The following is an 18,584-nucleotide window of genomic DNA, read 5'->3' as shown; positions in this document are numbered from 1 at the left end:
TGTACTGTAGCACTTTGCAGTTTCTTTCCATTTAGATAATAACTTGCTCTTTGATTTTTTCTGCCAAAGTGCATAACCTCACACTTTCCAACATTATATTCCATCTGCCAAATTTCTGCCCACTCACTTAGCCTGTCTATGTCCTTTTGCAGGTTTTTTTTATGTCCTCCTCACTCACTGCTTTCCCTCCCATCTTTGTATCGTCGGCAAACTTGGATACGTTGCACTCGGTCCCTTCCTCCAAATCGTTAATATAGATTGTAAAGAGTTGGGGTCCCAGCACTGACCCCTGCGGAACACCACTCGTCATTGATTGCCAATCCGAGAATGAACCATTTATCCCAACTCTCTGTTTTCTGTTAGATAGCCAATCTTCCACCCATGCCAGTATATTATCCCTAATCCTGTGATTTTTTATCTTGTGCAGTAATCTTTTGTGTGGCACCTTGTCAAATGCCTTTTGGAAGTCCAAATACACCACATCCACTGGTTCCCCTTTATCCACCCTGTTTGTTACGTCCTCAAAGAATTCGAGCAAGTTTGTCAAACATGACTTCCCCTTCATAAAACCATGCTGACTCTGTCCGATTAAATTATACTTATCCAAATGTCCTGTTACTGCTTCCTTAATAATGGACACCAACATTTTACCAACCACAATTATAATCGCTCAACCATTGGCGGCCGTGCCTTCTGTTGCCTGGGCCCTAAGCTCTGGAATTTCCTCCCATAACCTCTCCGCCTCGCCACCTCTCTTTCCTCCTTTAAGATGCTCCTTAAAACCGACCTCTTTGACCAAGCTTTTGGTCACCTGCCCTAATTTCTCCTTATGTGGCTCGGTGTCAATTTTTTGTCTTTTAATACTCCTGTGAAGCGCCTTGGGACGTTTTACTACGTTAAAGGCGATATATAAATACAAGTTGTTGTTGTTGTTTGATAGAAGTCAGTACATTGGGAGCATTGAGTACGTACATCTGGGTCCATCTCTGGGTACTTCCGGCCTTTGCTCTTCCCCAGGCACTTGGCTTTATTGCCATCCAACAGCTGACACCAGAAACCTTTCTTCGGATCAAATCTGAAATTCAGAAAGTAACGTGCGTCAATGACTGCCAACATAAAGAACTTTTTTTTTCTCCATTATTCATTCTCAGGAGATGGGCGTCGCTGGGAAGGCCGGCATTTGTTGCCATCCCCAGTTGTCTCGCTCGGCCACTTCCGAGGATAGTCAAGAGTCAACCAGGTTAACATAGAAGATAGGAGCAGGAGTAGGCCATTCGGCCCCTCGAGCCTGCTCCGCCATTCAATGAGATCATGGCTGATCATCCAAACTCAGTACCCTGTCCCTGCCTTCTCCCCATATCCCTTGATCCCTTTAGCCTCAAGATATATATCCAACAAACCCTACTGCACCTGGTCTTCCCAGGCGGTCTCCCATCCAAGTACTAACCAGGCCTGACTCTGCTTAGCTTCCAAGATCAGACAAGATCGGGCGTTTTCAGACTAGTGTGGCCGTAGGCGGACCTCTCGCATTTTAAGCAGTGAAATTCCCAAAGCGAAAATCATTCCCCTAGACCAACGAGCCGCCGGATGGTGTGGGACTGGAGTCACATGTAGGCCAGACCGGGTAAGGACGGCAGGTTTCCTTCCCTAAAGAGACATTAGTGAACCAGAGGGGATTTTGCGACAATCCGACAGCCTCACGGTCACTTTTACTGAGACCAGCTTACTTCCAGATTTCTTTTTAAACAAAACAATTCAAATTCTCAAACTATCCTAGGGTGGTATTTGAACTCGCGCTCTCTGGATCATCAGAGTCCAGTAACATAACCACAACACTACTATACCAAAACCGTCTGCAGTATTTGGTCACTAGAACAAGCCTCGTTAAAGTATTTATCGAGTACATTATAAAACACGAGGCATTAGGCTGCTCCCTAGTCTTCGAGGACTGTTGTGAGGAAGGGCTGGATCCTCCTCTCCGCAGCGGAACGGGAACTCGGCCCACCAGCCTGACCCCAAACCATCTCCCCAAGTCGGGCGGTCTATTTAAGCAAGGCAGGTCCCAGTGGATCCCTACCATTAAGCACGAGCTCGCTGCTTCCCGGACGCAAAATCCAGGCAGTGGGACCGTTCTGGCACCACCAGAAGAGTGAGTGAAGCTGCGATCTAAAGGTGGCGGAAGCGCCAGGAGGAGGATTCCTCGGTTTATTTTTAGGCCTCAGCCGAGACTGAAAAAGGTAAGGCACTGGGGCCGACACCCCAGCCTCTACTAGGCCCCCTCCCTCCACCTCACGGACTGCAGCTGTTCAAGAAGGCAGTTCACCACACCTTCTCCAGGGCAATCAGGGATGGGCAATAAATGCCGGCCTTGCCAGCGACGCCCACATCCAGTGAATGAATAAAAAAAAAAGAGGATTTTGGGACTTTATTACCACTATCTTGGTCCTACCACCGTAGTTATGCACGTTAATGGGGATTGCGTCGCACTTTTGGCGAAGTCACGCTGGCAGAGTGGGAGCAGCTCCGAGGAGATTCCCGGCCAGTGTGATTGTTATCTGCGCTCCTCCAATTCCGGCCTCTTGAGCATCCCTGATTTTAAATCGCTCCACCATTAGCGGCCGTGCCTTCAGCCGCCTGGGCCCCTAAGCTCTGTAATTCCCTCCCTAAACCTCTCCGCCTCTCTCTCCTCCTTAAAACCTACCTCTTTGACCAAGCTTTGGGTCACCTGTCCTAATATCTCCTTATGTGGCTCGGTGTCAAATTTAGTTTGATAATCGCTCCTGTGAAGCGCCTTGGGACATTTTACAATGGTAAAGGTGCTGTATAAATACAATTTGTTGTTAACAGTTACAGATACTACAGCATTGGAACAGGAGCTTGAAAATGCTTTTCCTCAAATCAGGCACTTATTTCTGGTGAATTGTTCTGTGAAAATGTGACCTATTTCTACACAGCTCTTCCTGAAAGATACTGTTTCCTGTGATCTAACCTTGGTACAGGAAACTTTGTGCTATCCAGCACCGACGGGACCGAGCTGTTGCCGTTCTCTCAAAACTGCCGGACAAACCAGCGCTAATGTTGAAACATACGGAGATTTTGAGCTCCGTATCTGGCAACAAACCCTGTTGCTTAGCAACAGCTTCTAAACAGTCGGCCCTACCTTGAAAGCGTCTCTGTAGCTTAGCAACAGCTTCAGCGAGACCTTGCAGAGCTTGACTGTTGAGAAAAAAGCAACGAAAAGAAAAAAAAACGAACGAAACGGCTCCTGATTTTTGCCGGTGGCTCGAGCATTCCGGACAGTTAACCTCCGGATAAACCAAAGTTTCCTGTAATAGTTTCATTGCCTCTCTAGGTTCAACTGATATGACTGCGCTCGTGGAGAACATGAAGACCGAGCAAAAGGGGGAGGCATTGGACAGAATACACTTGATCACGATTGTGTGAGAACTGCTTCATAATCAATCACGGCTCGCACTTACACAGGGCCTCCAACGTAGCAAAATGTCTCGAGGTGTTTCGCAAGGTGAATGCGCGGGAGGACAGAAAAGGGTTAGGAGAGGTGGCATGGCCGAAGGGTTTAGGGAGAGGGTTGCGGGTGGGTAAGGGGAGCCACAGCTAAAGGCTCCCCACTGATGGAACTACAAACTGGAAAATGTCCCAGGTTAGTACGTTTACTAGACCTGCATTGCAGCCCGACGCACCACAGAGCACGTTGGAAGGTCTGAAATGTTTAACTGTGAAATGCCCTGCAGATATCTTGTCCGACACCCAGGCTGTTACCAAGTACAGGAAACTCTCTTTTTACCGGCACCTAAATAACCGGAAATCTCTCTTAACCGGCAAAATTCAGGAGTAGGTTCAGGTAAGTTTTACTATATATTAGTGACCGTGTAACCGGGGTTCCTGCACCTGTGGCCGTGTAACCGGGGTTCCTGCACCTGTGGCCGTGTAACCGGGGTTCCTGCACCTGTGGCCGTGTAACTGGGACTCCTGGATCTGTGGCCGTGCAACAGGGACTCCTGCACAAGTGTCGTGTAACCGGGGCTCATAGAAACATAGAAGATAGGAGCAGGAGTAGGCCATTTGGCCCCTCGAGCCTGCTCCGCCATTCAATGAGATCATGGCTGATCATCCAAATTCAGTACCCTGTCCCTGCCTTCTCCCCATATCCCTTGATCCCTTTAGCCTTAAGAAATATATCCAACTCCTTCTTGAATATATTTAATGAATTGGCCTCTACTGCCTTCTGTGGTAGAGAATTCCACAGGTTCACCACTCTCTGGGTGAAGAAATTCCTCCTCATCTCTGTCCTAAATGGCCTACCCCTTATCCTTACACTGTGACCCCGGTTCTGGACTCCCCCGCCATCGGGAACATCCTTCCTGCATCCAGTCTGTCTAGTCCTGTTAGAATTTTATAAGTTTCAATGAGATCCCCTCTCATTCTTCTAAACTCCAGCGAGTACAAGCCCAATCGATCCAATCTCTCCTCATACGTCATTCCTGCCATCCCAGGTATCAGCCTGGTGAATCTTCGCTGAACTCCTTCCATGGCAAGAACATCCTGCACCTGTGGCCGTGCCTTGGTAAGTATACCTCTCTGTAATCCGGACTTTTTGATCAACCGGCACCACACCATGGATAAAAAAAGTTTCCTGTACATAGAATATGCAGCACAGAAACAGGCCATTCGGCCCAACTGGTCCGTGCCGGTGTTTATGCTCCACACGAGCCTCCTTCCACCCTGCTTCATCTCACCCCATCAACAGATCCTTCTAAAAACAATTCATCCAATCAGTTTTGAGCTGGATTTGAACTTGGGGTCCCAGAGGTGAAAGGGCAGTCTCTAATCTTTTAATTTTTATTTTTTTCTCCGCAGCTTGTAATGTTGTGGAATTGTTTTTTTAAATTCATTCATAGGATGTGGGCGGTCGCTGGCAAGGCCAGCATTTGTTGCCCTTGAGAAGGTGGTGGCGAGCCGCGCCCTCAAATCACTGCAGTCCGTGTGGCGATACTGCTTTGTAACTCTTTGGTAAACGGAGCGGCTTGCTGGGCCATTTCAGAGGACACTTAAGAATCAACTGGAGTCGCATATAGGCCAGACCAGATAAGAACAACAGATTCCCTTCCCTAAAGGACATTATGACAATCCGGTAGTTTCATGGTCGCCATTACTGATACTAGCTTTTTATTTCAGTGGGATTTGAACTCATGTTTCCTGATCATTAAGTCCAGGCCTCTGGATTACTAGTCCAGTAACATATCCACTATGCTATCGTACCCTGCAGCATACTGAGGTCAACTTTCTCAAGAGGTGAGATCTACGAGGCTTCCCAAACAACAGAAGACCTCATGGTGGTGGAGCTGCAAGGCCATCTGGCCATCGATCCTCACACAACCGGTTCAACAGGGACTGGGCCAATTTACACAAACTGAATGATCAGGATGAACACAGTTAGAATCTTCAAGGAAAGAAGTCTCAATTCCTTCAATTTGACCCCGTTCAGTGGATTGGGGGCGGGGGGAGGATACGGTTCGACACGTCACACTGATCCACAGCACATGGATGAACCGCTTCTCAAGTTACCAAAGCAGGAAATTAGTTCTACAACAGTCCGGGGTACAGAGGCACCTGGGATCTAAAATAACAACAGAAAATGCTGGAAAAACTCAGCAGGCCAGGCAACATCCGTGGAGAGAAAATAGAGTCAACGTTTCGGGTGAAAACCCTTTGTCAAGACTGAAGAAGCACAGGAAATGAAATAGGTTAAGAGGCCAGGCTGGGAAAGAACAAAAGAGAAGTGAAGAGACATTAAGAGGGATTAAAATGAGACGAGATGGTGATCGGACTAGTGGAGACAAAAGACGGCTCTAGATTAGGTGTGAAATGCGCTGGCAGAATGGGAGACAGCTGCCATGTGGGAGAGAAGAAAAGGAAAGGGTGGGGGGGGGGGAGGAAAAGGGCCAAACCAAAGGTGTGGATAAAAAATAAGTAAAAATGTAATAGGGGCCGAGGTTATGATCTGAAATTGTTGAACTCGCTATTGAGTCCTGAAGGCTGCAAAGTGCCTAATCGGAAGATGAGGTGCTGTTCCTCGAGTTTACGGTGAGCTTCCGTGGACCTGGGATCTAACCTGACAGCAGTGATGCACGTCAGTATAGAAGACCCTCTCCTCCGAAAGATTAGAACAAATAGGGTCAAGTGAGAGCAACAAGAGTAATAATAAATCAGGTACGTCGTGCTACAGCCCCGCCCCTCTACAAAAGTAAAACAAAGGCCCAGCGAGGGCTGTCTCCTCATTCCAGAGCACGGGTTTCCCCCTCACTGTGTGTACGCAGCCCCCAGACACAATGCTGCAGCAACAAATGCAAGCAACCCTGTAAATCATTGGACATGTCACCCAAACAGATTCGCCTCATTGACCAGTGGTTCAACCAGAACAACCTGGACCATTAGATTAATTTGAACAGGAACCACCACAGTCTCAGGCCTGTTAAAAAAAAAAAACAGCAACCTCCAGAGGCAGTGGCAGCCTACAAACAGGAAAGAACTATATTTAATAGTATGCCATTAGTGGGTAATATAGTGGACTGCCAATACAATAGGGGGCTTCTAATGTGTTGAAGTGCATCAGGCACCCACGCCTGGGAAGATTGGGCCTGGAGTGCGGAGGTCCACCATGCACCTGAGGCAACCCAATGCAGGCAGTGAATGCAAAGGGAGCGAGGAGCCCGCGAACAAGCTGTGCAATATTCAGCTCCTGTGGTAAATACAGGAAACTCTTTTTTATCCGGCACCGACGGGACCGGCGTGGTGCCGGTTTATCAAAAAGTCCGGATTACAGAGAGGTATAGTAAAAGGTACGCGAGCCCCGTACACAGCAACAAATCCAGGCTTCCCTGTTGCTTAGCAACAGGTGCAGGAACCCCGGCCACAAGATCCAGGCGTCCCTGTTGCTTAGCAACAGGTGCAGGAACCCCGGTTACACAGCCACAGATCCAGGAACGGCCACTAATATGAAGTAAAACTTACCTGAACCTACTCCTGAATTTTGCCGGTTAACAGAGATTTCCAGTTATTTAGGTGCCGGTAAATCGAGAGTTTCCTGTAAGTGGATTTGAACCTAGAATCTGAGAGGTGGAAGGTCTGTGTTGAACCCACTGCACCACTCAGCTCCGATGGACGGGTCACATTGTCCGCATGCCCGATACGAGACTCCCAAAACAAGCGCTCTATTCGGAGCTCCGGCACGGCAAGAGAGCCCCAGGTGGGCAGAGGAAACGCTTCTAGGACACCCTCAAAGCCTCCTTGAAAAAGTGCAACATCCCCACCGACACCTGGGAACCCCTGGCCCAAGACCGCACAAAGTGGAGGAGAAGCATCCGAGAAGGTGCCGAACACCTCGAGTCTCTTCGCCGGGAGCAAGCAGAAGCCAAGCGTAGGCAGCGCAAGGAGCGCACGTCAACCCAAGCACCCCACCCACCCGCCCCTTCAACCACCGTCTGCCCCACCTGTGACAGAGACTGTAGGTCCCGCATTGGACTCATCAGTCACCTGAGAACTCATTTTTAATGTGGAAGCAAGTCATCCTCGGTTCCGAGGGACTGCCTAAGAAGGAGACTCAGTTCCATCCTTTCCTCTACTATATTGGCCCGCAGTTGGTCACTGACAAGTCCCAGCCGCTTGGAGCTGGGTGGTTGAACAAAGTGCGTCGTGCTGGTGGAGAAACCAACGTGGTAAGCTGACCCCAGTACAGGCACCTCTCCCGTTCGTCCAATGACTGTGGGCGCAGAATGTCCCAGCACAACACGCTGAACCCACCTTTCCTCCTCCCATCAACTAACAAAAAGGCGCTGTTCCCTGATGGGAAAACAAATGGAGAAATTGCTGTTAGTTATTGAGGGCCAGGTTTACTTTCAGTTGAAAAGAGTTAAAATGCCACTCACATCAGCAACTTGTGGTAATTAACAACGTTTCGAAGGCCAAGGAATTTCTGCACCTTTTCCATCGTCACTGCCGGCTCCGTGCGGAGAAGCTGCCCATCCAGAACAAGAATCTGAGGGGAGACAATGAGCAGTGTGAGTGGAGGGGGCCATCGCAAGGCTGTGGCACTGTCAGAGGATGCAAGATCTGTTGGCAGTGCAGAGTGGTGCAAGGTGCCGCTCGGATATTCCTGCCGGGCTGGACAGTCCAGCGACGCCACGAATGGTGTGGGCACATGACCCACTGACGTAAGAAAGCTACGAGGCACTTGGTCTAAGCGTTAAACAAAGCTTTAATCAACTGTTTTACAACATGGAGGTCTAGTTGTGTCCTTCACTAGTTCCTGTTAAGAATGTCCTGCGCAAGCTGGGCCTGTGCCCGAGTATTTATACTCTCCCTGGACAGCGCCACCTGCAGGCCACTCAGTATTATTTCATAAGTCATTCTTTCATGAATGACTGATTCATGTCAACCCCGATCCCAGGGTTTTTGGGGGGGACGGGGGGGGGGGGGGGGGGAAGGTCAGGTGAGTGGCAGGCTGGCGGATGAAAGTCCATTCCCAATGTACTTCCAGCTATGGAGCAGGGCCCCAAGAATCTTGGCCCCTGGTATTTTTTTTTGTGAAAGAGACACGGAAGTCAGGGGAGTGAAATTGTTACCCAACATATCTGGGTTCTGCAACGTCAGTAACCTGAGGGCATCAGGGGCACTAACACGGCTGCGGTTTTATAAACTCATTCGTGGGATGTGGACGTCGCTGGCAACGCCAGCATTTATTGCCCTCGAGAAGATGGTGGCGAGCCGCCTTCTTGAATAAGTTATTTCAGACCACTTTGGAGGGCAGTTAAAAGTCGATCACATTGCTGTGGGTCTGGAGTCACATATAGGCCAGACCGGGTAAGGACGGCAGATTTCCTTCCCTAAAGGGCATCAGTGAACCAGATGGGTTTTTACGGCAATCCGGTAGTTTCATTTTTACCATTACCAATACTAGGTTTTTTCATTCCAGATTTATTTAATTAAATTTAAATTCCTCAGCTGCCGTGGTGGGATTTGAACTTGTCTCTCCGGATCATTAGTCCAGGCCTCTGGATTACTAGTCCAGTAACATAACCACTATGCTACCGTACCCGTACAATGTAAATTTAGGTCATTGACACCAAAACAATCCAACATCCGTTTCACTCAGATTGCTCAATTGAACGGAGGAAGTTTCTTTGAAAAACAAGGATATGTAAGATGGTATTTCTGACACAAAAAGTTTGGTAGTAACAGTTCGTTACCTAGTGCGTTCAAGACTGAGAGCGATAGATTTTTGGATACTAAGAGAATGAAGGGATAAGGGGATCGGGCGGGAAGGTGGGGTTGAGGTCGATGATCAGCCATGATCTTATTGAATGGCGGAGCAGGTTCGAGGGGCTGCACGGTCTACTCCTGCTCCAGATTCTTATGCATAAGAGTATCTTGGTAAAAGGCGGAAAATGAGAGGTTACAGAAGTTAAAATTGTACAGCTGTACTAGTCAGATACAGGTACACTATCCCTTATCCGAAAGCCTTGGGACCAGCTGAGTTTCGGTTTTCGGATTTCAGAAGGTATTATTATAAGACTGGGAAATTTGTATTTAATATAAATTTTAAAAGTTCAGGCTACCTCTTGCGACTGTTCCGTGTCTCATTCCCCTTCCTGCTTCTCTGGAAAGCCGGATATCGGCTGACTCCTACTAAGCTGGCCCACAAATCAGGTCGGGTGGGGGGGGGGGGGGGGGAGAAAGAATATTGGACGGGCCGCGGTTCAGGTCGGGGTCGGGGGGGTCCAGGGGTGGGGGGGGTGGTCGGGGTCAGGGGGGTCCGGGGGGGGGCTCAGGGGGGAGAAAAGAATATCGGACGATCCGCGGTTCGGGAGAAAAGAATATCGGACAGGCCGCGGTTCGGGAGAAAAGAATATCAGACAGGTCGGGTCGGGTCGGGGGGGGGGAGCAAAGAATATCGGACGGGTCGGGTCGGGGTGGGGGGTGGGGGGGAGAAAAGAATATCGGACGGGCCGCGGTTCGGTTCGGTTCGGGTCGGGTCGGAGGGGGGGAGAAAAGAATATCGGACGGGCCGCGGTTCGGGTCGGGTCGGAGGGGGGGAGAAAAGAATATCGGACGGGCCGCTGCAGCTATCGGACGGGCCGCTGTATTGTTGGGTTCACTCTCCCGGTACCTCCTTCACACTGCCCGGCTCGGCCTGCAATCTCCTACCCAGGAGGGAACTCTGTGACCCTCTGCCCTGCTCAGTGTAAGTCGTGCGCCACTCTGGTCATGTCGTGCGCACGATTGACGCTGAACGAAAAAACTTTCGGTTTTTAGAGGTTTTCGGTAGTTCGGATAAAGGATAGTCTACCTGTACAGGGAGATGAAGAAGTTTCCCTGAGTTCAAGGGAAGTGAGATTTAAGTCCTGACACAGCTAACAGCATGTCAGATGGATTTACCCAGGAGCACAGGATCCAAGAGAAATGGACAATGTTATAAATCTCATCATTCATCAAGAAACTACTCATGAAATAACACTGGACGGCCAGCTGGTGGCGCCGTCCAAGGAGTATAAATATTCGGGCGTGGGCCCCAGCTTGCTGGGGACATTTTGGAAGACAAGGAACTAGCGAAGTACAACTAGACCTCCATGTTCTGAAACAAGTTGATTAAAGCCTTGCTTTATACTCGAACCAAGTGCGCAGTGAGTTTTATTACGTCAGACATCATCGGAAGGGTAACATTGTCCTCCAAGTACATCTGCACCAGCCCATAAGGACGAGGCTGTGTAAGTTCTGGAAACATTGCTAACTACAAGCACGTGGACTTTAATCTATTCACTAGACTTTCTGTTTTCAGCTGCCTAACGGGTCTAATCCTAAAGTATTCTCACCAATTTATATTCATCTCGGACACTGCTCTCAACGGTAAATTTATAATACATACATAGATACATAGATACATAGATACATAGAAGATAGGAGCAGGAGTAGGCCATTCGGCCCTTCGTGCCTGCTCCGCCATTTAATGAGATCATGGCTGATCCTTTAATTCAGTATCCCGTCCCCGCCTTCTCTCCGTAACCCTTAACCCCTTTTGCCCGTAGAAATATATCTAATTCCCTCTTAAATATATTTAATGAGCTGGCGTACACTGCCCTCTGTGGCAATGAGTTCCACAGGTTCACCACTCTCTGAGTGAAGAAATTCCCCCTCATCTCTGTCCTAAATGGTTTAGCCCTTATCCTTAAATTATGTCCTCTAGTTCTGTTCTCACCCGCCAAGGGAAACATTCCTTCTGCATCCAGTCTGTCTAGACCTGTCAGAATTTTATACACTTCTATGAGGTCCCCTCTCAATCTTCTAAACTCCAGTGTGTACATCCCTAAACTACATAGTCTCTCCTCATAGGTCATTCCCGCCATTCCTGGTATCAGCCTGGTGAATCGCCGCTGCACCCCCTCCATGGCAAGAACATCCTTCCTCAGATGAGGCGACCAAAACTGTACACAGTACTCGAGGTGTGGTCTCACCAGTGCCCTGTACAGCTGCAGCAAGGTATCCCTGTTCCTGTATTCTAACCCTTTTGCTATGAAGGCCAGCATACCGTTTGCCTTCTTGACCGCCTGTTGCACCTGCATGCTCGCCTTCAGTGACTGGTGTACAAGAACACCCAGGTCTCTCTGTACTTCCCCCTCTCCCAATCTATTGCCATTTAAATAATAATTTGCCCTCCCGTTCCTGCACCCAAGGTGGATAACTTCGCACTTGTCCACATTATAGTGCATCTGCCATTTATCCGCCCAATCGCCCAGTCTGTCCAAATCGCTCTGGAGCTTCCTGGTCTCTTCCTCTGAGCCCACCCCACCTCCTAGTTTAGTGTCGTCTGCAAATTTGGAAATGCTGCATCCGACTCCCTGATCCAGGTCATTAATGTAAATTGTGAACAGCTGGGGGCCCAGGACAGATCCCTGTGGTACCCCACTTGTTACTGCCTGCCATTCAGAAAATGAGCCGTTTATTCCAACTCTCTGTTTTCTATCTGACAGCCAGTTCCCTATCCACGCCAAAACTTTCCCCTTTATCCCATGAGCCTCAATTTTCCATGCTAATCTTTTATGTGGGACCTTATCGAAGGCCTTTTGGAAGTCCAGGTACACCACATCTACTGGCTCTCCCCCATCTATTCTACCAGTTACTCCCTCAAAAAATTCCAATAGATTAGTCAAGCACGATTTACCCTTTGTAAATCCATGTTGACTCTGTCCTATCCTGTCCCCATTTGCTAAGTGCTCCGCTATTTCATCCTTAATGATGGACTCCAGCATTTTGCCCACAACTGATGTAAGGCTTACAGGTCTGTAATTACCTGCTTTTTCCCTACCCCCCTTTTTGAATAGTGGGGTAACGTTAGCTACCCTCCAATCCATCGGCACTGTTCCCGAGTCTAATGAATTCTGAAAAATCATCCTTAGTGCATCCGCTATCTCTAGGGCCACCTCCTTCAGTACCCTAGGATGCATGTTATCAGGCCCTGGGGATTTGTCCACCTTCAATCCCTTTAGCTTCCTTAACACCATATCCTTAGAGATATTGATTTGCGTCAGTTCCTCCTTTGCCAATGTCCCTATTTTTCCCGATATCCCAGGGAGGTTTTTTGTGTCTTCCTTCGTAAAGACTGACCCAAAGTATGCATTTAGTTGATCTGCCATTTCCTTATTTCCCATTATATATTCCCCCGTATCTGACTGCAATGGACCAACTTTGGTTTTCACCAGTCTTTTCCTTTTGATATATTTATAAAAGCTTTTGGAGTTAGATGCAACGGTAGATGCTGAATTACTGTGGCAGAGGTCAACTGCCTTGCTAGTAATCAAACTGCGTCGTCAATGTTCAGGTCATTGAGGTTAATAAACAATTCATGACTTTATTGTCTGCTTCTTCTTTGAAGATTTGTCGAGAAAGGGCTAATTCATTCACTCAGTAGCTTGTGCGTACGCCAAAGGGAGGTTCGTCGAGCGACCGCTAATATAATCCGAGCTGGCTGATATAAGACAGTTCCGCAGGCCGTATTTATGGCACCATGAACTGCTCGGCATAGACTGGGTGTTAATCCCAGACGGGTCTGTGATGAAGAGTTAAAATGAGGGGTTAAGGATTCGCTGGCGGCCTTGATAAAATATTCTTGTCAAGTTTACCGATCCCCGTGCTCTTACAGCTTGTTCTTTGAACCTAATCCAATTTTTATGAGCCATACCTTCACTGCACATTACAACCTCCCTTGACAAAATTACATTTTCTACAGTAACTTTGTAATCAAATTAATTGAGAAGTTGAGAAGGCTGTTAAAAAAGCATAAGGGATCCTTGGCTTTAAAAACAAGGAAGTTGAGCAAAATCTTTATAAATCACTGGTTAGGCCTTTGCTGGAGCATTGCGTTCAATTCCTGGGCACCGCACTTTGGGAAGGATGTCAAGGCCTTGGAGAGGGTGCAGAGGAGATTTACCAGAATGGTACCAGGGATGCGGGACTTCAGTGATGTGGAGAAGCTGGGGCTGTTCTCCTTAGAGCAGAGACGGTTAAGAGGAAATTTGAGGTGTTCAAAAATTATGAAGGGTTTTGATAGAGTAAATAAGGAGAAACTGTTTCCAGTGGTCAGGAGGGTCGGTGACCAGAGGACACAGATTTAAGGTAACTGGCAAAAGAACCAGAGGCGAGATGAGGATAAAAAAAAATTTATGCAGTGAGTGGGGGGCACGGTGGCATAGTGGTTAGCACTGTTGCCTCACAGCGCCAGGGACCCAGGTTCAAATCTGGCCTCGGGCGACTGTCTGTGTGGAGTTTGCACATTCTCCCTGTGTCTGCGTGGGTTTCCTCCGGGTGCTCCGGTTTCCTCCCACAGTCCAAAGATGTGCAGGTTAGGTTGATTTGGCTATGATAAATTGACCCTTAGTGTTAGGGGATTAAATACGTGGGGTTACAGGGATAGGGTGGGATATGTGTCGGTGCAGGCTTGATGGGCCAAAATGGCCTCTATCTGCACTGTAGGTTCTGTGAGTTGTTGTGATCTGGAACGTGCTGCCTGCCTGCAAGGCGGTGGAAGCAGATTCAATAGTAACTTTCAAAAGGGAATTGGATAAATACTTGAAGTGGAAAAATGACAGGGCTGTGGGGAAAGAGCAGAGGGAGTGGGACTAATTGGAGAGCTCGTTCAAAGAGCTGGCACAGGCTCAATGGGCCGAATGGCCTCCTTCTGTGCTGTATCATTCTATGGTTCTGTATCCCTGAATAACATCAGCTGCAAGGTGAAAAATCCCCCTATTCATGAGCACTCTCCACCAGTAAAACATCAAAAGGGAGTTTCGCGTTTTGGGGTTTTTAAGCTGGAGACGCCTCAGGTTTGTCACTGGCCACTCTCGATAGCGGACCTCGAGTCTCCTATGATCCAGAACGGGCCTTCTCCTGCCCGATCTCTCGGTAAATGACAGCGAGACGTGGGGATTGCAACAGAGAATCCTTCCTCTGTGCAGCAGCTGCTGGACAGTGTCAGGTCCGCCCAGGTCATTCTCCTCGCTTCAACAAGCAGACTGAATATACATCAGGCACAACACCCTGCTAATTTACAGAAAACAGGTAAGCGGACAGGACGCAGCAGAAAACAGTGAATCACACACTTCACAATCCTCTTTATACCTAACATGTCTTTCTATACAGTGGCGTTAAAACTGAAGGCCACTTCTTATACCGTGAAACACTGGGGAAACGGAAGCTATTGCCCTTGGTCCCCGCCAGACTCTGTATCCTTGCCATGGACGCTGACTGGCCCCTACTCTCCGGTCTGGTGTGCTACTGTCCTCTCCTCTCGGCCTCTCCGCTTGGGCCTGGGCCGCTCTTCTGGGGCCTTGCCCCCTACTCTCCGGCCTGGCCTATCCACTCTACTCCTCTCGGGCCTTGCCCCCTACTCTCCGGTCTGGCCTGGCCTCTTCACTCCTCTTGGGCCTGGCCCGCTCCTCTCGGGCCTTGCCCCCTACTCTCCGGCCTGGCCTCTCCACTCCACTCGGGCCTGGCCCGCTCCTCTCGGGCCTTGCCCTCTACTCTCCGGCCTGGCCTGGCCTCTCCACTCGGGCCTGGCCCGCTCCTCTCGGGCCTTGTCCCCTACTCTCCGGTCTTGCCCTCTACTCTCTGGCCTGGCCTGGCCTCTCCACTCCTCTCAGGCCTGGCCCGCTCCTCTCTGGCCTGGCCTCTCCACTCCTCTCGGGCCTTGCCCGCTACTCTCCGGCCTAGCCTAGCCTCGCCTCTCCTCTCCGGCCTGGCCCGCTACTCTCCGGCCTGGCATGCTACTGTCCTCTACTCTCCGGCCTGGCCACTATCTCACGTCGCGCTTGCCCACTGCCCCCAAATTACAATGGAGCGAACTTGCCTGGTTGGCATGGTAGTGGTTAAGCCAGCGCTCGATGTGCACTGCGTACCAGCCTGGAATCAAGCACCGATTCTGGAGAGCTCTCAGCTTCGGTATCGTGTCCACTCTGGCAGTGATCACCTCGTAGAAACTATACTTCAGGGCCATGGGGTCATCGTGGGCTCGCTGATGCTGGGAATGACACGAGAAACAAATATTTATTTCCAAATAAGAGAAAAAAAACCTCTGTCCTTATTTAGGTTGTACGTAATAACGTGCTGGGTGCAGGATATTGTGGGAAGACATTCAATAAAACATATTGTCCTCTCCCATTTGCTGAAGGTCTTGGTTCCACAGCCACCAGTAGCAGCATGGTGCCTCGTCCATAGCTGAAGTGTGAGCCTGGACATGGAGCGTTGGAAAACCACTCACTGCGGAGAATATCACAGCTAAGCGCGACCACGCTCTCATCCAACGTCTCCCCGCCAAGTGCGCGCGCACGCACCCTCTTTGGAAGTGGACACACTGCCGCACCACTGCGGCACTTTTCAACTGCCACCCTGCCAATCTAAGCCGTTTGTACCGAACTGTGGCCCGTGTTTGGCTGTGAGCCCACACTCACTGCTGGCTGCTCTCACTCATTTCAAGTCGGACCCTCGTAGGCGGCAGGCAGAAGCGACTCTGCCCTCGTCACAGCAGGGTAGATCTGAACCCAGGTGGCAAAAGCAGTGTGTAGCCTACGTGGAGGTCACCACACGGAAATGGGCCGTTGGTGCCAACCAGTCAGCGTTTACCCTCCACGCGGCCAAATCGTCCAGATCACATTTAACCTCCCTGTTCCCATCTGCCCTTTACCTTCACCCGCCTATCCAATCTCGTCTTGAATGTTGGCACAGCTCCTGCCTCAACCACTCGCCAATGCGTTACACTTATAAAACTCCTTACTGCACATTTGAAGTATAAACACCGCCCGCTAAATCCACTTCTAGTATGTTTGATCTTTTAATGTTTTTTTTTTTAGGTGCGTCCGGTCGAAGAGGTAAGCCAGTCCGCACCTGGTACCAAGAGTAGGCCCGGTCCGCGGGGCTGATCAGGATGGTGATGATCTTCGCCTTCGGCAGCAGGGCTGCTGCCCGCTTCGGGGTCACCTCGGAATCAAAGTAATTCGCACTCTTCTCGAAGAAAAAATCCGAGCTGGTGTTAGAAGGAACAGGAAAGAAATCCATATACCTGTCGTGGAAGAGAAAGATGGGAGTCAGTGGCATTGGGAAAGTGGAGGCGCGCTCGATGGGCGAAGTGGTTTACTCAGTAACCCAAGGAGCACTGTGTTTTCCCCTTTCCCTCCAATTCTCTCTCTCTCTCTCTCGTTCTCTCCTGATGGCGCTGAATCACGCCGGGGTGCAGATCTCGCAGCCCTCCTGAAACATCCCACCGATCATTTCTCACACATGCTCCTAGACAGTAAGGCTGTGCCCAACGTGCCCTCGCCAACCTGCGAGTTTCCCGGCCATTGAGATGAACAATGAATCGCAGCCGGAGAGAGCCTCAGCTGAAAACTCCAGCCGGAGTGTTCACGGTGCATCAAACCCGCCCCTTTCTGATTGATCTCAACCTCGGCTACCTGTCTTCGCCTCATATTCTTCAAACCCTCGCTCGCCTAAAACACATCCAACTGCCTCTTAACTTGTGTCCCCTGGTGTTTGAGGGAAAATAAATGTTCTGAAGAAGGGCCTCTACCCAAATCAAATATCTAGGGCGTTGGTGAGACAACACTTGGAGTACTAACATAAGAACATAAGAAATAGGAGCAGGAGTAGGCCAATCGGCCCCTCGAGCCTGCTCCGCCATTCAATAAGATCATGGCTGATCTGATCCTAACCGCCAATCCACTATCACAGAACCATCTCCTGAATCTAACAGAATTAGACACACGAAATAGGAGCAGGATCAGGCTACACGGCCCTGGAGTTTTGATCTCCTTACCTGAGGAAGGATAGACTTACCTTAGAGGCGGTGCAACGAAGGTTCACTAGATTGATTCCTGGGGTGAGAGAATTGTCCTATGAGGAGAGATTGTGTAGAATGGGCCTATGTTCTGGAGTTTAGAAGAATGAGAGGTGATCTCATTGAAACATATAAGATTCTGAGGGGGATTGACAGGGTAGATGCTGAGAGGATGTTTCCCCCTGGCTGGAGAGTCTAGAACTAGGGGTCACAGTCTCAGGATAAGGGGTCGGCCATTTAGGACGAAGATGAGGAGGAATTTCTTCACTCAGAGGGTGGTGAATCTTTGGAATTCTCTGCCCCAGAGGGCTGTGGAGGCTCAGTCGTTGAGTATATTCAAGGCTGAGATCGATAGATTTTTGGACTCTAGGGGAATCGAGGGATATGGGGATCGGGCGGGAAAGTGGAGTTGGGGTCGAAGGTCAGCCGTGATCTTATTGAATGGCGGAGCAGGCTCGAGGGGCGAATGGCCAACTCCTGCTCCTATTTCTTAGGTTCTTATGTAAAATGTTAACTAATCTTTTCCTTTTGCAGACGTTGATGGATCCGCTGTACAGTTGCAGCATTTTCTGTTTTTATTTTACATGGGGATGTAAATACCTATCGGATACAAATTCAGATATAAACAATGCTTGTTGGGACTTTACTAATACATACACTACAGAGTAGTGCAATTCTACTACGTTACACACTAGCTTACTGTCTGCAGCCAAATAACGTGGTGTCGGCTCAAGTGATGCACAATTTGCACGTATACAGCGCATTTAACACAAGAACTATCCTAAAGCACGTCACAAATAAGGGGACACTGGGCTGCAAGGGATTCATTAGAAGGGGTGACCAAAAACTTCGTCAGAGAGAGGAAGGTTTTTATTTAAAGGTGTGGAGGTTTATACGGAGCTCCACGAGAAGGAGGGAACTGAATGCACTGTCATCAATGTGTGGGGGGGGGGGGGGGGGGGCTGGCAGGTGGTGCTAAGGAAAAGGGGAATGTACAGAGTCAGGGACGTTGTCTCCAGATTGATCGATTTGGCAGCTTGGACACTGACATGAATCTTGTCATTCATGTGGAAATGACTTATGAAATAATACTGGGCGGCCTGCTGGTGGCGGTGTCCAGGGAGAGTAAAAATACTCGGGCACGGGCCCAGCTTGCGCAGGACATTCTTTAACAGGAACTAGTGAA

At 49.3% G+C, this 18,584-nt stretch overlaps 1 protein-coding gene and 1 pseudogene across 3 annotated transcripts in view; both read right to left on the bottom strand.

The window, feature by feature from the left end:
• ndst1b (N-deacetylase/N-sulfotransferase (heparan glucosaminyl) 1b) overlaps positions 1 to 18,584 on the bottom strand; it is a 379,285-nt gene that overhangs the window by 17,682 nt on the left and 343,019 nt on the right. For all 3 annotated transcript variants that reach the window (XM_085996019.1, XM_085996018.1, XM_085996020.1), the window contains 4 exons: positions 16,450 to 16,624; positions 15,416 to 15,586; positions 7,947 to 8,056; positions 973 to 1,075 (listed from right to left, as the gene is read on the bottom strand). In XM_085996019.1, coding sequence (XP_085852145.1) covers positions 973 to 1,075; positions 7,947 to 8,056; positions 15,416 to 15,586; positions 16,450 to 16,624 — 559 coding nt within the window. The remainder of the gene's footprint in view (positions 1 to 972; positions 1,076 to 7,946; positions 8,057 to 15,415; positions 15,587 to 16,449; positions 16,625 to 18,584) is intronic.
• Positions 1,399 to 1,517, bottom strand: LOC147114366 (5S ribosomal RNA; annotated as a pseudogene).

The sequence above is a fragment of the Somniosus microcephalus genome, chromosome 8, assembly GCF_052327205.1.
Source record: "Somniosus microcephalus isolate GS21.2 chromosome 8, FLI_Smic_1.0, whole genome shotgun sequence".
NCBI lineage: Eukaryota > Metazoa > Chordata > Chondrichthyes > Squaliformes > Somniosidae > Somniosus > Somniosus microcephalus.
The sequence above is the reverse complement of the archived record's forward strand: the minus strand, read 5'-3'. Positions and strand labels throughout refer to the sequence as shown.